Here is a 22,894-nt window from a genome sequence, read left to right on the forward strand (position 1 = left end):
AGTTTCACTTCTCATAATCTCTAAATTTTTCCTTCCTATAAGTCATATATTTAAAAATAAAAAAAATTTATTAATAAGTAAAAGCTAATTTGGTGGGGAAATTATGTAGTTTTTTTTTTCCCCAGTTCTCATACCAAAGAAAATGCACAACAATGTAAACCGCACCGACTTGGATAGCACTGCCAGGACAAATTAGTTTGTAGAACAGAGCAAAAAGCCAGAAGATCTAATTACATTCTCATACTCTGAAAAACAAGAAAAAGCCTCCAACAGCTCTCTTGCTTCAAGGATCTTGCTTGCTTAATTTCTGGCTCTCTGCTCTTTAATTAAACTTATCTATAGCTACCTAGAACCAAATGGGAAAATAAGCAGGCCAGGTATCCGATCAGACTCAGGTTCCGCAGCTCCAATTTAACAAGTTCTTATAGCTAATTAATGCAAAAACTAGTCATGCATCCGCAAGAAAGGGGTGTGACAGCAGCTGTGAAGCAGTCCATCTCTTGCTAGGGTCGTCCTTCTGCAAGCAACGCCTGATAAAATCTCTGAACTTCTCCGACGAACATTCCGGCAAGCTCGGCGGCTCCCTAAAGCATATGGCCAACATTAGGCTCAGAAAATCAGGCTCCTGTCCCGGCTCCAAAAATGGATAATATCCCATATACAACTCCATCATCGTCACCCCAAAGCTCCATATATCCGCAGCGAATCCATTGTAGCCTCCATGCTTTTCGGTGTCGAGCCTCTCCGGACTCATATAAGCACGAGTACCCACAGGGGTGCTGCAGCGCTCCAAGCATTGTTGTATGATCTTACTTATTCCAAAATCAGCAATCTTGACCTCCATCTTTTCATTGATCAAAACATTCGCCGGCTTTATGTCACGGTGAACAATGTTCCTGGAATGCATGTAAAAAAGACCCTTGAGAACCTGGCGGGAAATAGTGCAGATTATATCTTCAGAAAGGCGACCGCGAGATTTTACATAAATTTCCAGCGAGCCAGCATCCATGTACTCCATGAGAATAGATACTTCTCCAGACGGCTTCGTGAAGATTTGATGACACTTCACAATGTAAGGAGAGTTAGTCTGGCGCAAGATATTGAGTTCTTGAGGATTAGGAGGGGTGCCACGATCACACTGCATGACCTTCAAAGCATAAAGAGCTAGAGTTTGCTTATGACGTACTTTGAAGACAGTGCCGCCATTGCCCTGACCAAGAACTTGGAGCTTCTCGAGTTGGGATAGTCCGTCAATTTCTTGGCCGTAACTGGCGGCTTCAGTATGAACAAGACTGGGGCAGGATACCGGTTTCGGAATATTGAGTTGGGTGACCAAATGGCGGGGCTTTCTAACTGATGAAGCGATGGAAGCAGGTTGTGACAATCCAGGAATCTTTCCTTGAATTGCATCCTGATCAAGCAAAATATCAGCTTCCCTGTTAATTTGCACAGTGTTAGACTTAAGAGCATGTGTTGTAATATCATTTTTTAATTTAATGTTAATTTATGGATTATGTATTAGACATAGGATGTTAGTGTGTGTGTGTGTATAAAACAAGTTCTTTATAATATAAGATGGCTAACTTGAGAGTTGAGAGAGTTTTATGTAAGTATAAAAAAGATATGAAGAGTAAAACTATTAAGTGCCTGCAACTTTCTTCCCAACAAATTTCCTATATCACTTCGTTTTTTTGGGAGCCGGCTCCTTTTTATCAGTTTCCTGTGTAAATTCATTCATATGAAGCAATTTCTTAAAAAATAACTTTAGGAATTGAAAAAATTAAATAGGTTTTAAAATTATAGGCAATAAATTAACTGTATAATAAGGTTACTTTTGTAGAGTTAAAATTTATGTGATCCATTCAGGGTTGAGTTATATAAAAATTTTAACTTAATTTCATTGAAATATGTACGAAACATTTATAGAAATTTGATTTTGGGCCAGATGAAAGATAGGAATGCGACAAAAACGGCAGCAGGGATGTGGATGACCCAATATAATGGCTCTTTATTTTAAATGAAAGAAAAACCAAACATAACCAAAGTTGGTTGGTCACTCCTTAAAAGAGGTCAGGGTTTAAGCCGCGTTCTCGTATGGAGGCACTACTTTGGCCAGCACTTTACCCTTTACGAGCCGACCCGGTACGAGCAAAAATTAGTTTGAATTATGGTACAAACTTAAAAATACCTCCCACAGTTGGGACCCACTCAGAACCACCTCGTGATTCAGACAAAAAAAAAATGAAAAACTAAACATATATTTTGAATTGCCAAGAAAATATAAAAAGATTGCTTCATTTATTCCTAATAATTTTAAATACATGAGATGGGGATAAGAGTTACCTGCTGGTTATCGTGAATCGAAATCCAGGCAGACGGGATGCATCAGTCAACGCTTCCCTCAAATGGTTAGGCCAAATCTCTTCTCCTCGTCCAATCTCTTGATCATCAATGAAGGTTTTCATACTCTTTCGGCGCAAACCAGCGTATAGATGACTAGTAATATTGTTACGAGTATCGACCCCTCTGAAATTGAGGTACACATCATAGTTGCTTTGAGGTCTTAAAGAAGATGAAGCCATAATTAACGAAGATGAAGCGATAAAGGAAATTTTTAAGATTTTGTAACAGATCAACTGCAGAGATTCTTGAGAGTATATCGACAGATCCTATTTTACTTAGTGTTTGGAGATGGATTTAAGCTTTTTCTTCTCTTTATTTCGCAGTAAACTCATTACCCAGTCAAAAAAATAATAAAAAAACCAATAAAATATGACTTTCTTGCTGGTATTTATGCCAACCTGCTCTCCACAACTCAGTCCACTCTGATTGCTTGACCAAGCCGGCAGACTGAATTTAACAACAGATTAGCAAAACGGCCCCATTTTTTTAATTTATAATTTATAAGAGTGCAAGCTAAAAAAGTTACCGGTTTGTTACTTAGTCAGCAAATTCGGTCTGCTAGCCTGGTCCAAAATCTAAATACCATTTTTTTTTTCCTCCGCTGTACCACTGCTCTTGTGCTCTATAGTTGAAAAGTCGCAGAATCAATACTTGTTTGCAGTTACCGTATTATTTGGATTTTGTTGGGTCCTGTACTTAGGCCTATTTCTAGTTCAGTGGTAGGATGGGTATCGGTTTAGCTGATCGATTCGATCTCAAGTTGAATAGAACCAAATAAATTGGTTTATTTTTTTAAAATTCCGACAGTGTGAGCCGAATAATAGAAAGTACCGAACCGAGTTGAACGTATTGGGTTCGATACGGGTTGATTTTTTCTAGGGATGGCAAAAATCCCCACGGGGATGGGTACCCTCGGGGATTTTCCCCATTCGGGGAGGGTACGGGGATAATTTTATACCCAATTTTTTTTTCGGGGAGGGGACGGGGAAAATTTTTTACCCAACTTTTTATTCGGGGAGGGGACGGGGATGAGGTGGAATCCCCATCCCCTACCCATTTCCCCATTTTAATTTTTAATTTTATTTTTATTTTTAAAATTACTAATAAATAAATAACAAAATTATAAATATTGTTAAAAATAATAAATATCAAAATAGTTGTATGTTGGGAAAGTGGTCACCCTTTGCCGGGAATTAGTTGAAGAGTATTAATTGAAGTTTTCACCAACTGTTTATTGCTTTGATTATACTGGTAGTAGTTCTTCTACTAGATCTACAGGGGATTCTTATAAGAAAGCAACCAAATGGATGACAGGTTTTAATGATTATGTAAACAATGGAGATTGTGCAGTTGTTGCAGATGAATTAGATTCATATTTGGATGAGAAAGTTATATCTCGGATGGAAGATTTTAATATTTTGAGTTGGTGGAAGACAAATGCTAATAGGTATCCTACATTAGCTCGAATTGCTAGAGATATTTTGGCAATTCCAATTACAACAGTTGCTTCTGAATCAGCTTTTAACACTAGTGGTAGAGTTGTGAGCTCATACCATAACAAACTTCATCCAAGCACATTGGAGGCCTTAATGTGCTGTCAAAGTTGGTTACGAGCTTACAATAGCGGTATGAGTTTATTTTAATATGATTAATTTAAAATCGAAAATAAAAAATGTATTAGACTATTAATTATTCGGGGACCGGGGACCCTCGGGGATCCCCTGTTATTATTCGGGGAGGGGATGGGGATTCTCTCAAGCAATTTTGACGGGGACGGGGAGGGGACGGGGACATATGCAAAACATCGGGGATGGGTATGGGGAGATTGGTCCCCTCCCCTCCCCTCCCCATTGCCATCCCTAATTTTTTCCAATTTTGGGCCGGTTGAGCTTTTCCAATTTTGTAGCCATTTCGATCTCATTTAATTCCTTTTTTCCCCCTAAATTTAAACTTGTCATCACCCGAGTAATTTTTTCATCACAAATACATCATAAAAACAAAACTTAACAAATAATGGTGCCAAATAAATGATCTCAAAGCAACTTTTTTATTTCTTTCCCCAGCAACCTCTCTTGTTCTGCATCACTGACTTCTTGTACAGCCGTACTTCAAGATCAAGATTGTCTTCTCTTCCATTCTACAAAAATACAACAATTATTCCTCAATAAAATTATTCCATCAAGGTTCAATCAACAACTCAATATTAAAATAAATTAAATCACACAACTTTTTATTTTAAAAAGAACATATAACTAACTAAAAAAATTCAGTCCTACATTTACTGCAAAAATATATGACTTACTTGCTAACGAATTAAAACAAATAACTTAATTCATAGAATTTGTCTTTAAATAGAACTTAACTATTAAAATCGTGTAGTTTAAAAGGAAATTAATTAAAAATTTGAAACAACACTGTGGTCAATCACAGACAACGGCAGCAGCAGCTTTGTTTGGCAGTGGGTTTCGGCTTGGAGTTTCAGTTGTTTAGGTGAGGTGAGGAGTGAATTTGATTTGTGATTTTAGGATTCTCATTTGTGAGAAGATAAGAGTTTATACAAAGTAATTATGAGCGTTTAAATGTTTAGTAGGTTTTGACATAACTAATCAAATTATGCCACGAGTTAATTATAAATAAAATTATAAAATTATCAATTTTCCTGTTCATTATTGGTTCAAACCATTAACCGATAATCGAACCGAATTTTCAAATTTTTATATATATTATTACTACCATTCGTTTTTTTTTTTCAGGATTTATAATCGAACCGATACGGTGTAATGGGTTTTTTTACCTATCCCTAGTTCCTACTTCTAATCGTACCAATCGCTAACACGTTGTCCCCAAGTTTTGAGTTTTGACTAACCTAGCGTTATCCTTGTAAAATGCATACCCAGTTATCTAATGTCTTGTCCCCTGTGTTTTCATAAGTAGTTTGTTTAATTTAATTTTAACTATATTTTTTGTCCAATTTGATTTTGATCTGATGTAGAAGTTGTAAATACTATTCGCTTGCTCTTGGATGAATGCTCATCCATCTTAATTAACAATTAATTAATTATATGAGTTTAAGATTTGAATAACAAGATTTATTTATTTGTAATATATTAGTACATACTTTGATCGAGTGGATGTAGCTTAGGTCCTGTTTGATATTAAAATGTTGTTGCTTTAAAGTTATAACTATTGTATATATGACTTTTAAATTAAAATGTTGATAAAATTAGTAAAAATATAATCAGTTTTTAATCATACAAGTATTAGATCAAACCAACCTATCTTCCAAACCACAATATAGAATAGGTGTTTATCAAAAATGTGCTATAACTTTTAAATTATAACTGTCCAATTACACTACCAAACATAACCTTAGTGACTAACTGTCAGCTGTACACTAAGAGTGTATTTGACATATTGTACAATATACATACATACGTACATACATCTTTTTTCTTATTTTATGAAGAGTAACTGGATTTCACCCCATTCCTTTTGTTTGAATTATATATTTATGATGTAACATTATTTAGAAGTTATTTGATTGAATTATTTGCTGCCTTCCTTATTTCGGGCTTACAAGGATACTTCATTTATTGAATAGTTATATGCAAACTAGTTAAATTTATGCTGTGAAACAACCAGAGCAAGAATTTAAATTCATAATCAAGCCTTAGGTTCCATGCCTTATACAAAGTTAGCAGTACGGTGTTTTTTTTTCCAGACTGAAGCAAGAAGGGAAAAAAAAAAAAAATTAGTCACGCTAAAGAATTATTTAAATAGAAGAGGCTTGTGTTTTTTTTCATAACTGAAACTCCATTAACTGTGACTAGAAAAATACATCAACTATGATTTTGAAACAGAAACTAAATAAGAAAAGCAAAAAATTTCTGTCTGCATTGACTGATCTTGTCAAAGGTGTTTTTGGCTGTGTTACAAACAATGCAACAAACCAGCGTAATAAAGATAAAATTTGAGCATGTGAAAAATTCTTAAAAGTCGAATTTTTATTAGCTACAGATGTTGATGTTATTTTTATTAGTGAGCAATCTCTACTAAAATAAATAACAATTAACAAAAAACAAAACAGAGCAGCTAAACAATTCGGATTAAATAAAGATCACAAATTTAAATCATTATATTTAGATATTCTTCGTCTTCATTCTTTTACTTGATGGTTGCTGCACAAAACAGAGATTCCGCTGTCAGATGCCTAACGTTAGTTGGATCGAGAAGCTGGAAAAGATCACCAAGAAAACTTACGATAACGCTAATTCGCTTATGCTTTGAACATGGCGTTTGCCGCCACGGTACTGTGGGGTGTAGCTGCAAAAGAGTTAACAGTGTCCATATTGTTGGCAGAAGCCCCCTTAATAGAATTAGCTAATTTTGGAACATTATTTTGAAAAATAAGAGCCATGATCAGACCAGAAAATCTATCATCAATTCAACAGCAGTGAAATAACCTTTAAACCAACCATCAGAATATTTTGTTGGAGCCATCAATCGAGTAACATAAGAAAATGGTTGCCTAAATCTACAAGAATTTCATTAAGACATAGCAACTCCAATCTATTTTGGAGGCTACTCTTTGCTAAAGTTTCTATACCTGTGATCTGTCGAGCCCCTGGGGGCGTTCTAAAACAGGATAAAGCAACAACTCATGATCAGTTCCATCTTGCTCGTAGTTAAAACAGAACAATCATTGACATGAAATCAAGAAATTACAGAAACGACAAGAGACAGAAAATGACATAAATCTTAAAAAACGCCGCATGTACATAAAGACTAAACACTAGATAACATCAGAATTGTATTGCCCTCACGTATTGTAAAATAATAAAAATTAATGTTGTAACGGGGAGACAATTTGTTCTTCATTTTTGCAGTACTGAGTTAAACAAAGGAAGCCTGTGGTAACTTGCTTCCATCAAGACTCTAGCTTCTTATTTGGCTCTTCAAACTTATCTATTGAAGTCCGATGTTAACCCATGCCTCCAGCAGCTCTCGCGGTGTAGAAATACACGATAAAATGAAATGATGTCCTGCCACCAGCTAGCAGCCACGAGATTCTTGGTCTTAGGAGCAAGACTGCTAACTATATCCTAAATGCTTAGGCATATCACTAGAGATAACTCAATGCCAGAAAAGAGCAAGTCCAATGAAGTTTTTGTTACAACAATGCTGTGGCAGTTGTATACTTATTGAAGTTCCTAAAGATCGGATATTAATCAGATCCAAAAGGAGAAGGAGGAGACAAGATAAATTTGCTGATTATGTAATCGTTCAAAAAATATTAAATTGAAACATGAAACATACATATATTCATGACATGGCTGCAGTTTTGGAAGATCCACCTACGAAAATGATCCGATCGGGTTCCTCAAAGCAGGGCTGAAACTCCTGGTTCCGCTAAGAACATTCACATAACAATATTAAAAACTGGATTTCATCAAAATATTTTATGTCAAATTAAAAAAAAGGAAGATATTGATTTATATGTTTCCAATGCCAGACCAAATAAACATTTTCCCCCTGAAAGAAAGTTCATTTGATCAAACACCACAAAAACTTTTCATTTAACTTGATGATCAGATCGAAGATTTGATGGTCTTCCCACCATTACAAAAAATTGTCGCCATTTACAGGCTACAAAAAGCTGCAATTGGAAGCATTTCGTTAATTCACAGTTAATAATAAAAACAACAAATAGTTATTTAAATTAGTATCTCTTTCAGTTAATCAATATATAACTACTATCTTTACGAAGTAAGTCAATCACATACGATTAAAAGTCATTTCACTTCTCTTGTCCATGTCATTACTTACTAATGTTACAACATAGTGGCAACTACGAGCGCATAATATTTATACTTACTTTAGTGATGCAATAGGCTTTCAGCAACAGCTTTAGCTTTTTGCCCCCTGTTGAGCGCTAATTTTTTGTTTTAGTTTGAACCACAGAACAGAGAAGATTGAAATTGAGTCTTCACTCTCCAAAACGAATGCAGCTATCTAGCCACAGCAGAGCAAACGTTAGACACTTAGATTTGATAAATTTAATTTCTAACATAGCAACGTTAGAAATTTAGATTTGATCAATTTAAGCTGCTTGGCAAACAAGAAAATGAAGGAAAACAGAGGAAACTGAAACAGAGCATCTTAGAACTTCCATTGATTTCGAGTGAATACAAAACTATAATAATTACAATAATTAATGCTAATCCGCTCAGTCTAGAAATACCTTACTAACTTGCTTGTACAAATAATTGATATGCCATATATAAGCCACGAAGAGTTACCTCAAAGCAGAGCTGGACAACTTGATTGTACAAAGAACTTTATAAACAAAATAAATATCAAAACTACATTAATGGCCTCATCGGGATTCAAATATACATGATCCAAGTCAATAGACATAACAGATTTAGAGTAAATCTAGGCAAATCCTGTATATTAAACAAATAGAAAATGTCTTACCCCATGTGCTTTAGATATAAATTGTTTGATACAAAGCCGAACTTCTTTTCCTCCTTCATTTATCCAATGGCCGTTTCCAACGTGATATAGCACTCAAAATGAACAAAAGAATCACAATTCTGTATAACACAGTTTGCACCAGCCGTCAAAAAATGATACTAGATTAGAAATAAACTCATCAAAAAGATAAAGAAACGGATCTTAATCAGAGAGTTGGACTTACATAAGAAAAGGAAATAAGACACCTTCCTTTTGAAAAATTTTAGAAAACAAAGAACTTTGCCGTTGAGGACCGTTGGTTTGCTCTCTGCGAATTGATTCTACCTCATCCTCGTCAGAGCTGTGAACAATCCCATGTTGCGTGCATTCTTCTTCATTGCTGGCAGCAAATTTGAGAGTAAAGCTGTTGGGTGTTGTGTCCTGGTTGGGAATGGCATACACTGGACTCACCCCACAACATTTCACCTTGTGGTGAATACGGGAGTCAGATGGAGATATCACATCTCTAATGAAGAACTCAAATGAAACAGTTGTATGCGGGTCTCCCTCTGGTAGCTCAATATTCCAACAGGGGGTCAAATCCAAGTATGACATGATTCGAGTAAACGGACATGGAGTCCACCAATAAGAAAGAGTGATCAGAACCGTATTTACAGCTGACATTGAAATGGAAGAAACTGCTTTCGTCTGCCACAAATTCAATAACGGCACAAAGAGCAAATCCGATGAAGTTTTTGTTACAGCAACGCCGCGGCAGTTGAATAGTTATTGAAGATCCTAAAGATTGAGTCCTGAACCAGCAGTGTGGAATCCCACTTCCACGTAAACAAATGCTGATTCCACGCCGTCTATCAGTTTCCTGTCTTCCCGTAACAATATTTAAAATTATGATTTCAAAATGTTATTGAGGAGAGAAAAAAGAGGAGAGAGGCAGAGAATCCGGTGCCTACCTTTCGATGTAATATCCCCGGCAAAGCATTATGAACTCTTCGCTGAAAATTTGCAAAGAAGTTTCTTTCGGTTCCTTTATGGAGTTTCACACAATTAACAAATTTAAACATCACCGGCAAGTAGCTATTTCCACGGGTCTGATTCGATGGTGTTTCTAGACATGATGAAATCTTTGGCAAAGATTGTAGCCGCTTGCAATCACTTGTGTTTAAGTAATTCAGACAGAACGGAAGCTCTGGTAATGATCGAATCATATTGCAATTTATCAAGTGAAGGCATTTCAACCGTTGAAGCTGGCTGATACCTGTAGGTAAACTCTCAAAATTATGTCCGCTTAGCTCTAAGCATTTCAATGAGGATAGACTGGATAAACCTGAGAGTATCAAACACCTGCATTGGCTCAAGCAAAGTTTTTGAAGTTTTTTCAAATTGCACAAGCTCTCCGGCAAAAAACCAAGTTTGGTGCAACTGTTGAGCCGCAAGCATTTGAGTCCTTCTATATGCTCAATTGAAGATGGCAACTCTTTAATTCCCGACAGAAATAAATCAATTTCTTGTAAGAGTTCCATTTGCTCCAAGATTTCAGGGAAACTCTCAAGGTTTGCGCAGCAAAACAGATCAAGGAAGCTAAGGGATTTCAGTTTACAAATGCTAGTTGAAACCTTCTTCAGCCTTCTGCAAAACTTCAAATCTAAGGTTTTAAGATTAGTTAGCCACTCGATGGATGAGGGAACTTCTTCAATTGGGGTAGACCATAATTTTAGCTCCACTACATTTCCAGAAATCTGTGGAAATTCTTTCAGATTAACGCACCATGAACAATCAATCTTTATGGGAGATTTAAAATGAATGTTGCGCGGAAAGCAACTGAGGCTTTCGCAGTTTCTCAAAGACAATAAACCAAGGTTGCTGAAATTCTGGAGGTTCGGAAGATTGTAAGGCAAGCTTGCGCAATTGGAAAGACTAATTCTCTCAAGATGTGGGACTTCTGATGGTTCCGGGATCCTGAGGAGATTATGGGAGTGGTGGAGGTCGATATATTTTAACTTGAATGCTTCCTATGACAAAAAATAGATAATAACTATATTAAACTAGCACCAATGAAATTCACAATCAATAGATAATAACTATATTAAACTAGCACCAATGAAATTCACAATCAATCATATACTTTTACCTTTTTCCCTTCCCAAATTTGCTCAACTTTACTGTAAGGCAAGTTAAGTTCAATAATGTTTTCCAAATCAAAATCTGATGGCAATGTTTTCAAAGGATGTTCATGCCAATGAAGATATCTCAATCCTCTGGAAGGCAATCCAAACCCTCGCTAAGATGCACTTTAGAGCTCATAATTGGAACACTATTATGCTCCGGCATATAGAATTTAAGCATTCTAAGATTTGACATTTTTGCAAAGGCAAAAGAATTTAGTTGCATGTCTCTTATTTTGGATAAATTGAGGGATACACCTTCTATTGCATCGGTCCCCTTATAAACAAAAGTAAAGAATAAATTAGTAGAATATAAAAAAAAAAAAAAAAGAATTAGTAAAATTTATCATAGGGGAAAGGATGCCAGTACTTTTGTGATTTGGTGAAATAGTTATAGGGGCCTCATATTTTCAGAAATAGTCATACAGACCCCTTTTGGAATAATAGTCAATCATAAATTTTTTTTTTTTTTTAACAAAAAGATTCAATGCGCTTAAGCTATTTGATACAAAAGTTTTTCTATGAAATGATACTATGACGAATGGGTGTAAATAAATAATTTTGGTTTTCATATTTTAAAGTTGTTTTCTATTTAAAAAAAGAATTTTTGCAATAATAAATTTACTGAAAAGATGGGTATGGTTATGGAAATTTGGATGCACAATTAGATAGATAGATTTTTACCTTATTTTTCTTTAATACATGATAGACATCCTCATGATACCATAATCTGCTACGCTTGCCTGGCTCTTTGATGCATTCTTGACGAACAACTTCCCTTCCCATTTCCTGCAATAAATCATGCATTTGTATCTTATTGTCATTTGATACTGTTACCAATGACTTTGCAATGAGGATGTTCAATCCATTATGTGGAAAATTAGGATCTAGCATCCTTGTCACATAATCTTTTTCCTCTCCTGCAAAGAAGCATGCAATGTCTAGAAATATACTCTTCTCTTCTAGACTTAGGTCATTATAACTAATTTTCAACACATCATAGATGTCAGGGTCAGAAATTCGACTTATATTCTCCAATGCTTTTTCCCAATCCAGTTTGCTCTTCCGATGGAAGAAAGAACCCAACACTCTTAAGTGCCAATGGGTTGCCATTTGCATACTTCAATACACGTTTTGAGGACGCCAGGAAACCAGAAGGGCAATGGTTTTCTTTAAAGGCGCAATTACAAAAGAGCTCAAGAGCTTCATGATATCTCAATCCGTTAACCTCATAAACGTTAGTGTCATGTACACCAAATTTATCAAGAATCCATTTATCTCTAGTGGTTATAATGATTCTACTTCCTGGACCAAATCGATCAAGCCCGCAAGTTAAATATTGTAATTGCCCAATTTTATTCACATCATCGAGAACTATTAACACCTTCATTCACTGGAGCCTCTCTCTAATATTTTCAGGAAGACAGGGAGTTTCTATTTTAATATTTTCTTCTAAAATTTGAAAAAGAACTCGCTTTCGTAGTTATATCAATCCACCTCCTTTCTCTGATTCTTCCCTCACATTCCCCAGGAAGCAGTTGCCTTCAAATTCCTTATAAATTAGGTTGAAAATAGCTCCGGCAAGTGTTGTTTTGCCTGTACCACCCATTCCCCAGATTCCTACAATTCGGAAATCTGGCCGACCAATGCATAGCAATGACTTAATTTTCTCAATTCGGGAATTCAATCCAACGAGGCCATCGAAGTTGGTTGATACTGTTATATTTTCTAATTTCTTCAAAATATCTTTGACAATTACATCTACAAGCTCTGCCTCAGACCTAGCAAATGCAAAGAAAAAAGGAAAATAGTCAGATCTTACCAGGAGAGAAACAGAACAGTTGGACATATACTTTCCCTTTCTTAATGCAGAATGTACAAATGGTTCCTTCAGGATTTTTTTGTCCTCCTGCTAATCTTATCTACTCAGAAAGGTTAAGAGATACCTAATTGTCATGGAATTCCATCCAGATAGATTAGATGCTTCCGTCAATGCATCCCTCCATTTCTGAACCTTTTCTGCCATCTGTTTTTTATGCTTAACAAAAGCATCCCTGAAACTTCCGGTTTGCTTCCGCACATCAGACGGATCTACGTGGTAGAAAACAGGTACAACAATTTGGCCATTCGTGCTCTTGCATTCAAGAATCTTGACTAGTTCATGCAAGCACCATTTTGAAGAAGCGTAGTGCTTAGATAAAACGATCACCGAAATCTTTGAACCCTGAATTGCGGTAAAGAGGGCAGGTGAAATATCATCTCCTCGCCTAATTTCATCACCATTAATGAATGTTTTGATTTTCTTTCGACATAAAGCTGCGTAGAGATGGCTAGTAAAATTATCACGAGTATCCCCCCCTCTGAAACTGAGGGAGACATCGTATTTGCTAGAAGAAGAAAACGAGGTCGAAGCCATGAAGCAAAATTCGGAAAAAGGTGCAGAGAATGTAATCAATACAAGAATAAATAGATTAGGTGCTCGGAGCTTTCTTTCTTTTATTGAGATTCCTTTTCTTTAGTTTTCCGTAGATGAACTTACAACAAACCATAAATAATATCATTTTCTCGAACAATCAGATGACCGTATACAAGTTAGACGCTGTTCTCCGAAAATACCTTATTTATATGGCCGGCAGTTTATTGTCGTTTTAAGGCTTTAAGTTTAAGAAATAGCACGTAAGTTAGCTGTATATATCATACGCAAGGCTTATAATGCCAACTGACACGTCGTCTATGAGTAGAAAATGAGGCAGTGAATATATACTAGCACACAATAACTGACTTTGGCAGGTCATGAATCCTTGAATGCAGCTAGCCTCTCCTGCAGTCATTCAAAGAAACAGAGAGATTGGAATTTACGAAAAGAATTTGGACTTAATGAATAACAAACTATTGACAATTGTACCAGTAACCAATATAAGATAACAGGAAATCAGAATCAAAGAGACACAAAAAGATCGAAATAGAGGATTCATGTTATTCAGCACCTTTCAACAATCTGCAAAATATACAAGGTTACTTTTCGTTCCGAAACTCATCAATGCTACCAACAGATCTCCTAGTGCATAAATGCATCTCTTCTACAAATTGTTATTCTTAGGAGGGAACCCATAAATGAATGCTTATGTGGTTTGTATCTTCAAATAAGTGTATTTTCTATATGCCTGGAGTCCAGCAAAGCATATGTCAGAGCAATGTAACATCAACACTGTAGAAAGATTTATAGTCAATTTGTAAAAAGATATGCGCGCGCCTAACAAAATAATGGCTATTACTATTCTATAATTATGCATCAGAATGGATATTGATTGATCGATAACAATGTTAAATAGTATGCAAATTGTAGGAACCCTTATATAAAAGCTTTAGGGAACAATCATTTGCTCAAATCATGTAATTAATGGCAAAGGAGAAACAGGAGAGATACGAAAAATTTGCATAAAAGGGAAAAATGATTATGTAATTGTTCAATAATTTTAATTGAAATGTTCATGATATACTTGTAGTTTAAAGAAAACCACCCCTTGTAACCCCATCACTCACATTTATGGTTGGCAAAATTTATCGAAACCCGATCAAGATTCAGGATCCCAGCGAATTCGGGACAGGATTTGAGACAAAAAAATTTCTGATTTACCGTTCGAGTCGGAATTCAGCACATTTGAAAATCTTGAATGGGATCCCAAAGGTCCCAAAATCTAGGTTTCTAGAAATATAAGAGAAGTCATATAATAAATCACATAAATATGAAATGTCGGTCAATATGAATGTAAGTCGTTGTAATTAGTATAATTACTAATATATATGTATGTATGTGTGCACGCGCGCATAGAAGTATGACATGTTATTGGTAACAAAATCTACTACTAATATATATGTATGTATGTGTGCACGCGCGCATAGAAGTATGACATGTTATTGGTAACAAAATCTATATCGTATAATAGAAACTCATGCCATCTAGGACAACTCGGGATCCCAATTAGGATGGGATCAAGATACTCTTTTGCCTTGATTTAATGTTCGAGACTGGATTAGAATTGGCGAATCCTAACTTGTCCCCTCTCGTTGCCAACTATATTTACATCCTTTCAAAGTGATTCCCACTATCTGCCCCCTTCCATTAGCTTAATTTTCAACAAAAGCTTTAGGCTACATTTGGAAGCTCGGATTGAATTGGATTAATTTTCAGGATTAGATTAAATTGATTAAACTTTATCACACAATAATATTTTTTATTTGTATAGGACTGTACTAAATTTAATTTAATGAAGTTAAAATTACTAAAAATGGTATATTATTTTTAAAATTATATTATTAAATAAATAATTGAATAAATAAACACAAATTAACATCATTGCTAACTATTTCTTTACCATGTTATATTTATGAAGAATGTGAGCAGGAAGCATTTTATAAGTAATATAGATAATGTAAAGACAAGAGCTATTATGATAAAGCCAAAGAGAAAAAATTTAAGAAGCTGTTTTTGTATCATAATCGCACACATCACTTGCAAGCACTATGGCTATTTATAGCAAAATCTCCACCCGCTATCAATCAGTGTGAATAAAGATAACAACAAGCGGTGTGCAAAAGGATCATTATGCTTTGCGTTTGTGGAGGTCCGTCTCACGCATGTAATGTCAACCACTAATAAGACTTGGATGATTCGATTCGGTGGATACGACAATCCAAAAAGTGAAGGAGCTATGGTTTATTTTCAACAGTTACTAAACTTATCAGGAATCAAAATTCTCAAGAGTGCTGATTGAAATTGGATTAAGGACAGGGATGAAATTGTCGTTGATACGACACTTCTGGTGAATTTGCAACGGCATCTCACTTCTCTACATATTATGAAATACGAAAAGAACATTTGTAATGTGACTACAGGACATATGGTGTCTGAGTTAGCTAATTGTTCAATATTTTGCCTTGTCCTTCGTCATGATAGTTACATCCACAGGAGCAATAGATGGGAGGTTGTATTTCAAAGTTCAAACAGAAAATTGTATAAGCTGCTCTCAATATTACAAGGAATCTGAAGGATTATATGTAGCAACAAAGGAAAAATCATGTGAGGTAAAAATTCACATGTACCAACATTTCACTCGCGCTTGCAAAATATCCTATAGGAGCAACGTACACTCAAAACACAGGGATTTTAACAGCTAGAGTTCTGGGATTGCAATGCCTAAAAAATATGATCAAAAGGGTTTGCCAAGGCAGAAAAGGCAGAGACATACCCTCCGCTGTCCACCCCATCTCATAACTCTCAATGGTATAGTGGTGGGGTGTAGCGGCTGCAGCTCAAACAGACTCCGCATTTTTAGTAGAAGATATAATAAGTTTTAACCCCCTTGTAGAATTAGTTAACTTTGGATCCTTCTTTTGAAAAATAAGTCACGATCAAACCATAAAAACCCCCCTTCATAGAATATTTTTGTGGGAACCATCAATCAGATAACCTGAAAAAAAATGTTGCCAAAATCTAGAAGAATATATTAGAAAAAATATTATTAAGACAAAGCATCATCTAATATATATATATATCGCCTATGCCTGGGATTTGTTGAAGTCATCTGAATGCGCAGCTGGTGCCTTCACTACCATCGTCTTCAAAATCAGTTAGAAGAGGTAGGCTTTTTACATCTGAATTCAGAAGAATTAAAGTTGACTTTGATGTTTTCTTTTAGTTGAGTTACATAAAAATCATGGCATTAACCAAATATATTTAATGAATATACACTAAATTACTAAGGAACAGTGAGGGAAAAAGAAAAAACATAAACATGATGCCTACAATGTCACAACCGAAGCACCTGAAAAAATAATCAGAGGGATTCCACATAGCAGCAAGGAAAATTCTGCTTGCGCACTAAACGTTCTTGCTTCATATGCCGCCAACAAAATTTAAGAGCTTGTCCCCAAAAGCAAGCTATAATAGTCCTCGAATCTCTAGAGAGAATGACGGCAGTCCATATGTGAGCAGGCACCAGAAATTAACATCAAAAATGCAAAAACTGAATTTAATCATCAGTAAATATATATTAAGTTATAAATACAAAGCTAACCTTCCTGTCTTCTACTGCACTGATGAAATGGTACTCAAATCTTTTGTGAAAAAAGTGAGAAAGAGGGATCTTTGCCTCTGCTACTTCCACTTATAACTATGAAATATGTAATTGGAACATATAAAGAAACAGAATGATTCCCATTCATAGAAGTATTCACTTGTTTACTCCAATTGTCAGCTACATACATATAATAACTTCTGGAGATTAAGAAAATCCTGAAACTGGGGAAAAAAATATATTAATTTCTCTCCATCTCAAACTAATGAAAATCAATACAACATGCTGACAAGCTAAGATAAAATTGCACGTAGATAAATTATTTGTAGGACGAGCAAAAAAGTGAAATGATGTCTTTCAGGAAAAAATAAAATAAAATAAACCTTACCCTTGTTCTTTTAACATTTTGACATTAAAGCAATATAAGACAAAGCCTTCAATGAATTATTTGCCTCAAGACTCTTCTTGTTTTTCTGCTCTTCAAACTTTTCTGTAGAAGCTGGATGTTTATCCACACGTTCCACAGCTCTTACAATGTATAAAAACACCCCAAAACAAACTTAGTGTCTGTTGTATACACGTCACTCTATTCTATATATACTGTTGAATCACAAAAGAGTTTTACTTAATAATTTCTTTGGTGGCAGCAATTCATAAATACCAACATTTATTCATAAATGCAAAAACCATATGGGAACAAAGTCCGCACAAAACATTGAGAGATGATACAAAACTCCAGAATTATAAGAGCTGGAGATTGGAATTTATGGACCAAGGAAAAGACAAGATCAGAGGGATTCCTCAAAGAAGGACAGGAAGTTCTGCTTGTGGAAAGAACTGCATTTACATTATAACATCAAAACTGTTTCTATATGAATGTAATGTTCTTGCCTTGTATGCTTCTGAAGCCAGACCAATATCAACAATTTTCTCCCTGAAAGCAAGTACAGTAGATCAAATAGCTCAAAAATGCCACTTCTATATGCCTGTCAGTTGAAGCGATGACTGTCCTGCTAGCAGTATGAAAGCGAAAACTGTAACCAAAAGCAAGATTCAGCTATTGAAATTTAATCTCGTATCTCAAAAGCACAACCATCACAAAATATTTGACATTATAACATAAAATAAGCAGGAGATACCAGATGTTACTTTATTTGTAATGGACGAGATACAAAGATGAGGAAATAGTAATTAACTGGAGCCATGGACTTACACAAGAAACCAGAATATGAACCAAGAAACTCATTTGTTAAGGAGTGTCAGGTTGGTATCTGCAAATTCTCTTGGGACTTAGTTCAACTTCCTCTTCATCAGATCTGTCTAAACTTTTGGAAGTTCTAGCCCTTTCAGAGCATTGAGCTTCACTGCTAGCAGAAAATTTTAAAGTAAGAGTTGTGGGCTTTGTCTTACTGGGATTTAAAACTGCTGGACACACACCACAACATTTCAGCTTATGAAGTCTTGGGCTTGCTAAGTATGGATAGTAAAGGGAGAACTGAAATGAGACTGTTGTATGGTGGCCAACATCAGGATCAGGCAGCCCAACATTCCAACAGGGAGAAAATCCAAGTAAGACATGATCTGACTCAATGAACTCGTCAGCAAATAAGAAGCAATAGTCATCAGCATGTTTGGTCTCAGAGGGAGTCTTTATTTCAAAATTATAGTTACATTTGACAAAACATTCATCAGCATCAGCATCAAAACCTTCCTCAAGTTGAATAACAACACAAAGAGCAAATCCGATAAAGTTTTTGTTACAACAATGCGGTGGCAGTTGAATAGCTATTGATGAGCCAGAACTTTGATAGCTAAACCAGTCGGGAATTTCACTTCCAGGTAAACAAAAGTTGAATAGTAATGGATCATTAAAATCCTGTTACATGAAATTCATGATTTCATCAGATGTAACAACGAGATAAAGAGAGGAAAAAATTAGGACATATATACCTTATGCTGAATTTTTTGTTGAAATTGTCTCAGTAATGCAACTACCCTATGCTGAATTCTTTGTTGTGAATCTGCCAAAATATTGTTCCCACTTTTATTCAGTTTCAGGCAATTCGTAAACATGAAGTATGTTAACTTCCTTGATGCAGTTGGTCGGAAGTGTTTGGATAGTGATTCCAGTATGGATGTATCTAGTTCTTCTGGACATGATGGAAGCTCTGGCAAAGATTGGAGCTGCTTGCAATTCCTTGCTTCAATATGACTTAGAAGAACTGGGAGCTCTGGTAACGACTGAAGCATATTGCAATTTCTCAAATCAAGAGTTCTCAGCCGTGAAAGTTGCTTGATACTTATAGGTAAACTCACCAGGTTATTTCGAGTTAGATGTAAGAATTCCAATGAGGATAGACAGCCAATACTTGCAGGTAAACTCTCCAACTTATTTTCAACTAGATTCATTCTTGTCAAAGAGGATAGAGAGCCAATACTTGCAGGTAAACTCCGAAAGTTATTTCCACGTAGATTTAACTCTTTTAATGAGGATAGACAACCAATATCTTGCGGAATTTCCATTATGGCACAGTAACTTAAATCTAGCCGTACCACACGTGATAACATATTGTTGACATTCTGAAAAAACAAGGGAAAGTAAGACAAGCTTTTGCAATTTGAAAGATTAATTCTCTCAAGATTTGGGATTTCTGACGGTTCTAGCATCCTGGTGAGATTGTCGGAGTGGTGGAGGTCAGCAGATTTTAACTTGAGAGCTTCCTGTCACAAAATGATAGATAATTACTGTATTAAATTAGTACCAATAAATTTCACTGTTGATAATATATATACACACACATATACACACACGAAGAAATAAAAATGAATAACTTGGTAATAGTATTACATTATACCTTTTCTCCTTCCCAAATTTGCTCGACTTTACTATAAGGCAAGTTGAGCTCAATAAGGTTCTCTGGTTCAAAATTAGATGGCAATGTTTTCAAAGGATATTCATGCCAGTGGAGATATCTCAATTCCTCGGGAAGATATTCCAGACCTTGATTAAGATGTACTTTAGAACTCATAATTGGAGCATCGTCATGCTCAGGCATATATAATTTCAGCAATCTAAGTTTCGACATATTTGCAAAGACTCGAGAACTTAGATGTATGTCTCTTATTTTGGACAAATTGAGGAATATACCTTCAATTGCATCAGTCCCCTTATAAACACAAAAGCAAAGTATGAATTAGCATAAAATTCACAATAATTTGATAAAGAGCTCCTTAATTTAAGACAATCTGCAGTCATTCAATATTATTTTTTCAAACATCAACAAGAATCACTGAGCTATTTGCAACCTTTTAGTTCTTTATTACAGCCAATATCTTCCCAAAACTTTACTAAGTTCGAACAATATATTACATTCTAAAAAACCCTTCAATGTTGCAAAATTGTAAATTGTACTGTAAACTTGTTCTCTTGACACACACTAGTTACCCTCATCTCCTTCTAATCATCTTCTACAAATTTTTTCCCCTCTAAGACTTTAATCTAAAAGATGAGAAGAGAAAGTTTAATAAAACACAGTTATTACCCATTCACTGATTGCAATGGTGCTATCATAAAATACAACTTACAAGAGCAAAAGTGAAAACACGTGGTTTCAGATAGGAAAATTATAGCTGTTCAAGCCCCACCTCAAGAAAAAAAATAAATAAATAGATAAATTCTTACCTTATTTTTCTTCAGTACATGATAGACATCCTCATGATACCATAATCTGCTACGTTTGCCTGGCTCTTTGACAAATTCTTGGCGAACAATTTCTCGACCCATTTCTTGCAATAAGTCATGCATTTGCAACTTGTTGGAATATGATAATGTTATGAGTGACTTATGAACAAGCACATTCAACACACAATTAGAGACCTCTAGTATTCTTAGCACAAAATCTTTATCTTCTCCTGCAAAGAAGCAGGCAATGTCTAGAAATATATTCTTCTCTTCCAACTTTAGTTCATTATAACTTATCTTCAGCACATCATAGATATCGGGGTCTGAAATCATTTTTAAGTTCTCCAATGCATTTTCCCATTCAAGTTTGCTCTTCTGGTGAAGGAAAGAACCCAAAACTCTAAGCGCTAATGGATTGCCATTAGCATATTTAACCACACGCTCTAAGAGCACCAATAGGTCATCAGGGCAATAGTCATGTTTAAAGGCAAAGTTGCAGAAGAGCTCAAGAGCTTCATGATATTTCAATCCATTAACCTCATATATGTTAGTATTAAGTACTCCAAAATTATCAAGAACCTGCTTATCTCTAGTGGTTATAATGAGTCTACTCCCTGGACCAAATTGATCAAGCCCACCAGTTAAATATTCTAATTGCCTAACTTTATTCACATCATCAAGGACTATAAATATCTTCATCTGTTGGAGCCTTTCCCTCATATATTTAGGAAGATCAGGAGTTCTTATTTTTATATTTTCATCTAATACTTCAGAAAGAACTTGTTCCCGTAGATGAACCAATCCACCTCCTTTTTCTGATTCTTCCCTAACATTTGCCATGAAGCACTTGCCTTCAAATTCCCAAGAAATTAGGTTGAAAATAGCTCCGGCAAGGGTTGTCTTCCCTGTACCACCCATGCCCCAAATTCCAACAATTCGAAAATCTGGTAATCCGATACATAGCAATGATTTGATTTCCTCAATTCGTGAATTTAATCCAACAAAGCCATTAAAATCACTAGAGAATGATCTAGCTTTTAATTTCTTCAAAATATCATTGATAATTTCATCTACAAGTTTTGCCTCAGGCCTACCAGTTGTGAAAACAAAAGCAAATTAATAATAACGAGTCAAGTGTTATGATATAATCAATTAATAGATATAATCAATTATACCTGATATTCATGGAATCCCATCCAGATAGGTTTGATGCCTCGGTCAATGCAGCCCTCCATTTCTGAACCTTTTCAGGCACATCCCTGAACTGTTTCTCATGCTTAACAAACGCATCCCCAAAAGTTCCATTTTGCTTCCGCACATCGGACGGATCTGCGTGGTAGAAGACAGGTACAACCATTTGGCCATTCATGTTCTTGCATTCGAGAATCTTGACAAGTTCATTCAGGCACCATTTTGAAGAAGCGTAGTCCTTTGAGAAAATGACCACCGAAATTTTTGAACCTTCGATTGCGTTCAAAAGAGCAGGTGAAATCTCATCTCCTCGCCTAAGCTCTTCATCATCAATGAAGGTTTTGATTTTCTTTCGACACAAAGCAGCATATAGATGGCTTGTAAAGTTATCCCTAGTATCCTCTCCTCTGAAACTGAGGAAAACATCGTATTTGCAAGATGAAGAAGAAGATGTTGAAGCCATGGAGCAAATTCTGTAAATTTGAAAAGAGAAGTAGAGAATATAACTTTAAAATCAAGTTGTGAATTGATTGCGAGTTGATGAAAGAATAATAATTATGAAGTAAATATGCAACTAAGTGCTTGGAGCTTCCTTTTCATCAGCCTACTTTCAATTAACAATTAAAGACAAACGAGTCATTTTCTCGAACGGTTGGTCGACAAGTTTGCCGAAGCAGCTCTGGTTCCTCATACATATAAACTTCCGTCATTTTTTCATGTTTTTTCCATGCTATCTGCCCCAGAGCGTTTTGCAGAGTAATGCTTTGACATCATGAGAAGATGAGGGGACATTAGAGCGTTGACCTGCAAGACATTCTGCGCATTATTTATGAGCTAACAGCCAGACCGGGTTCGGTATTGATTTTATGATAAAATCGCACCGACAGTTCACTAAAATGAAC

At 35.5% G+C, this 22,894-nt stretch overlaps 2 protein-coding genes and 3 long non-coding RNA genes across 7 annotated transcripts; all 5 read right to left on the reverse strand.

The window, feature by feature from the left end:
* Positions 1–143: 143 nt before the first annotated feature.
* LOC102618492 (mitogen-activated protein kinase kinase 9-like) lies at positions 144–2,678 on the reverse strand. The gene is made up of 2 exons (XM_052438778.1): positions 2,344–2,678; positions 144–1,436 (listed from the first exon to the last, which is right to left on the reverse strand). Exons 1-2 carry the CDS (start codon positions 2,580–2,582, stop codon positions 449–451), a joined length of 1,227 nt encoding a protein of 408 aa, XP_052294738.1. The 5' UTR covers positions 2,583–2,678; the 3' UTR covers positions 144–448.
* Positions 2,679–7,254: 4,576 nt separating this feature from the next.
* Positions 7,255–8,301, reverse strand: LOC112495534 (uncharacterized). The gene is made up of 3 exons (XR_008052867.1): positions 8,279–8,301; positions 7,720–8,059; positions 7,255–7,613 (listed from the first exon to the last, which is right to left on the reverse strand). It is a non-coding gene; the product is annotated as an uncharacterized LOC112495534 (long non-coding RNA).
* Positions 8,302–8,931: 630 nt separating this feature from the next.
* On the reverse strand, positions 8,932–10,294 carry LOC127900957 (uncharacterized). Its single transcript, XR_008052868.1, has 2 exons — positions 9,831–10,294; positions 8,932–9,743 (listed from the first exon to the last, which is right to left on the reverse strand). It is a non-coding gene; the product is annotated as an uncharacterized LOC127900957 (long non-coding RNA).
* Positions 10,295–10,309: 15 nt separating this feature from the next.
* Positions 10,310–17,647, reverse strand: LOC127900958 (uncharacterized). Its single transcript, XR_008052869.1, has 4 exons — positions 17,508–17,647; positions 17,120–17,343; positions 16,868–17,003; positions 10,310–10,616 (listed from the first exon to the last, which is right to left on the reverse strand). It is a non-coding gene; the product is annotated as an uncharacterized LOC127900958 (long non-coding RNA).
* A 122-nt stretch (positions 17,648–17,769) lies between these two features.
* Positions 17,770–22,894, reverse strand: LOC102608005 (disease resistance-like protein DSC1). 3 transcript variants are annotated; one of them, XM_052436473.1, is made up of 7 exons: positions 21,977–22,892; positions 20,802–21,891; positions 20,268–20,286; positions 19,975–20,120; positions 19,070–19,840; positions 18,333–18,995; positions 17,770–18,153 (listed from the first exon to the last, which is right to left on the reverse strand). In XM_052436473.1, exons 1-6 carry the CDS (start codon positions 22,453–22,455, stop codon positions 18,369–18,371), a joined length of 3,132 nt encoding a protein of 1,043 aa, XP_052292433.1. In that variant the 5' UTR covers positions 22,456–22,892; the 3' UTR covers positions 17,770–18,153; positions 18,333–18,368. The 3 variants fall into 3 exon arrangements, with proteins under 3 accessions (XP_052292433.1, XP_024949003.2, XP_052292434.1); XM_025093235.2 differs by having other exon boundaries at positions 19,975–20,286; positions 21,977–22,465; positions 22,601–22,889; XM_052436474.1 differs by lacking the exons at positions 19,975–20,120; positions 20,268–20,286 and having other exon boundaries at positions 21,977–22,894.

This window comes from Citrus sinensis, chromosome 3 (assembly GCF_022201045.2).
Source record: "Citrus sinensis cultivar Valencia sweet orange chromosome 3, DVS_A1.0, whole genome shotgun sequence".
NCBI lineage: Eukaryota > Viridiplantae > Streptophyta > Magnoliopsida > Sapindales > Rutaceae > Citrus > Citrus sinensis.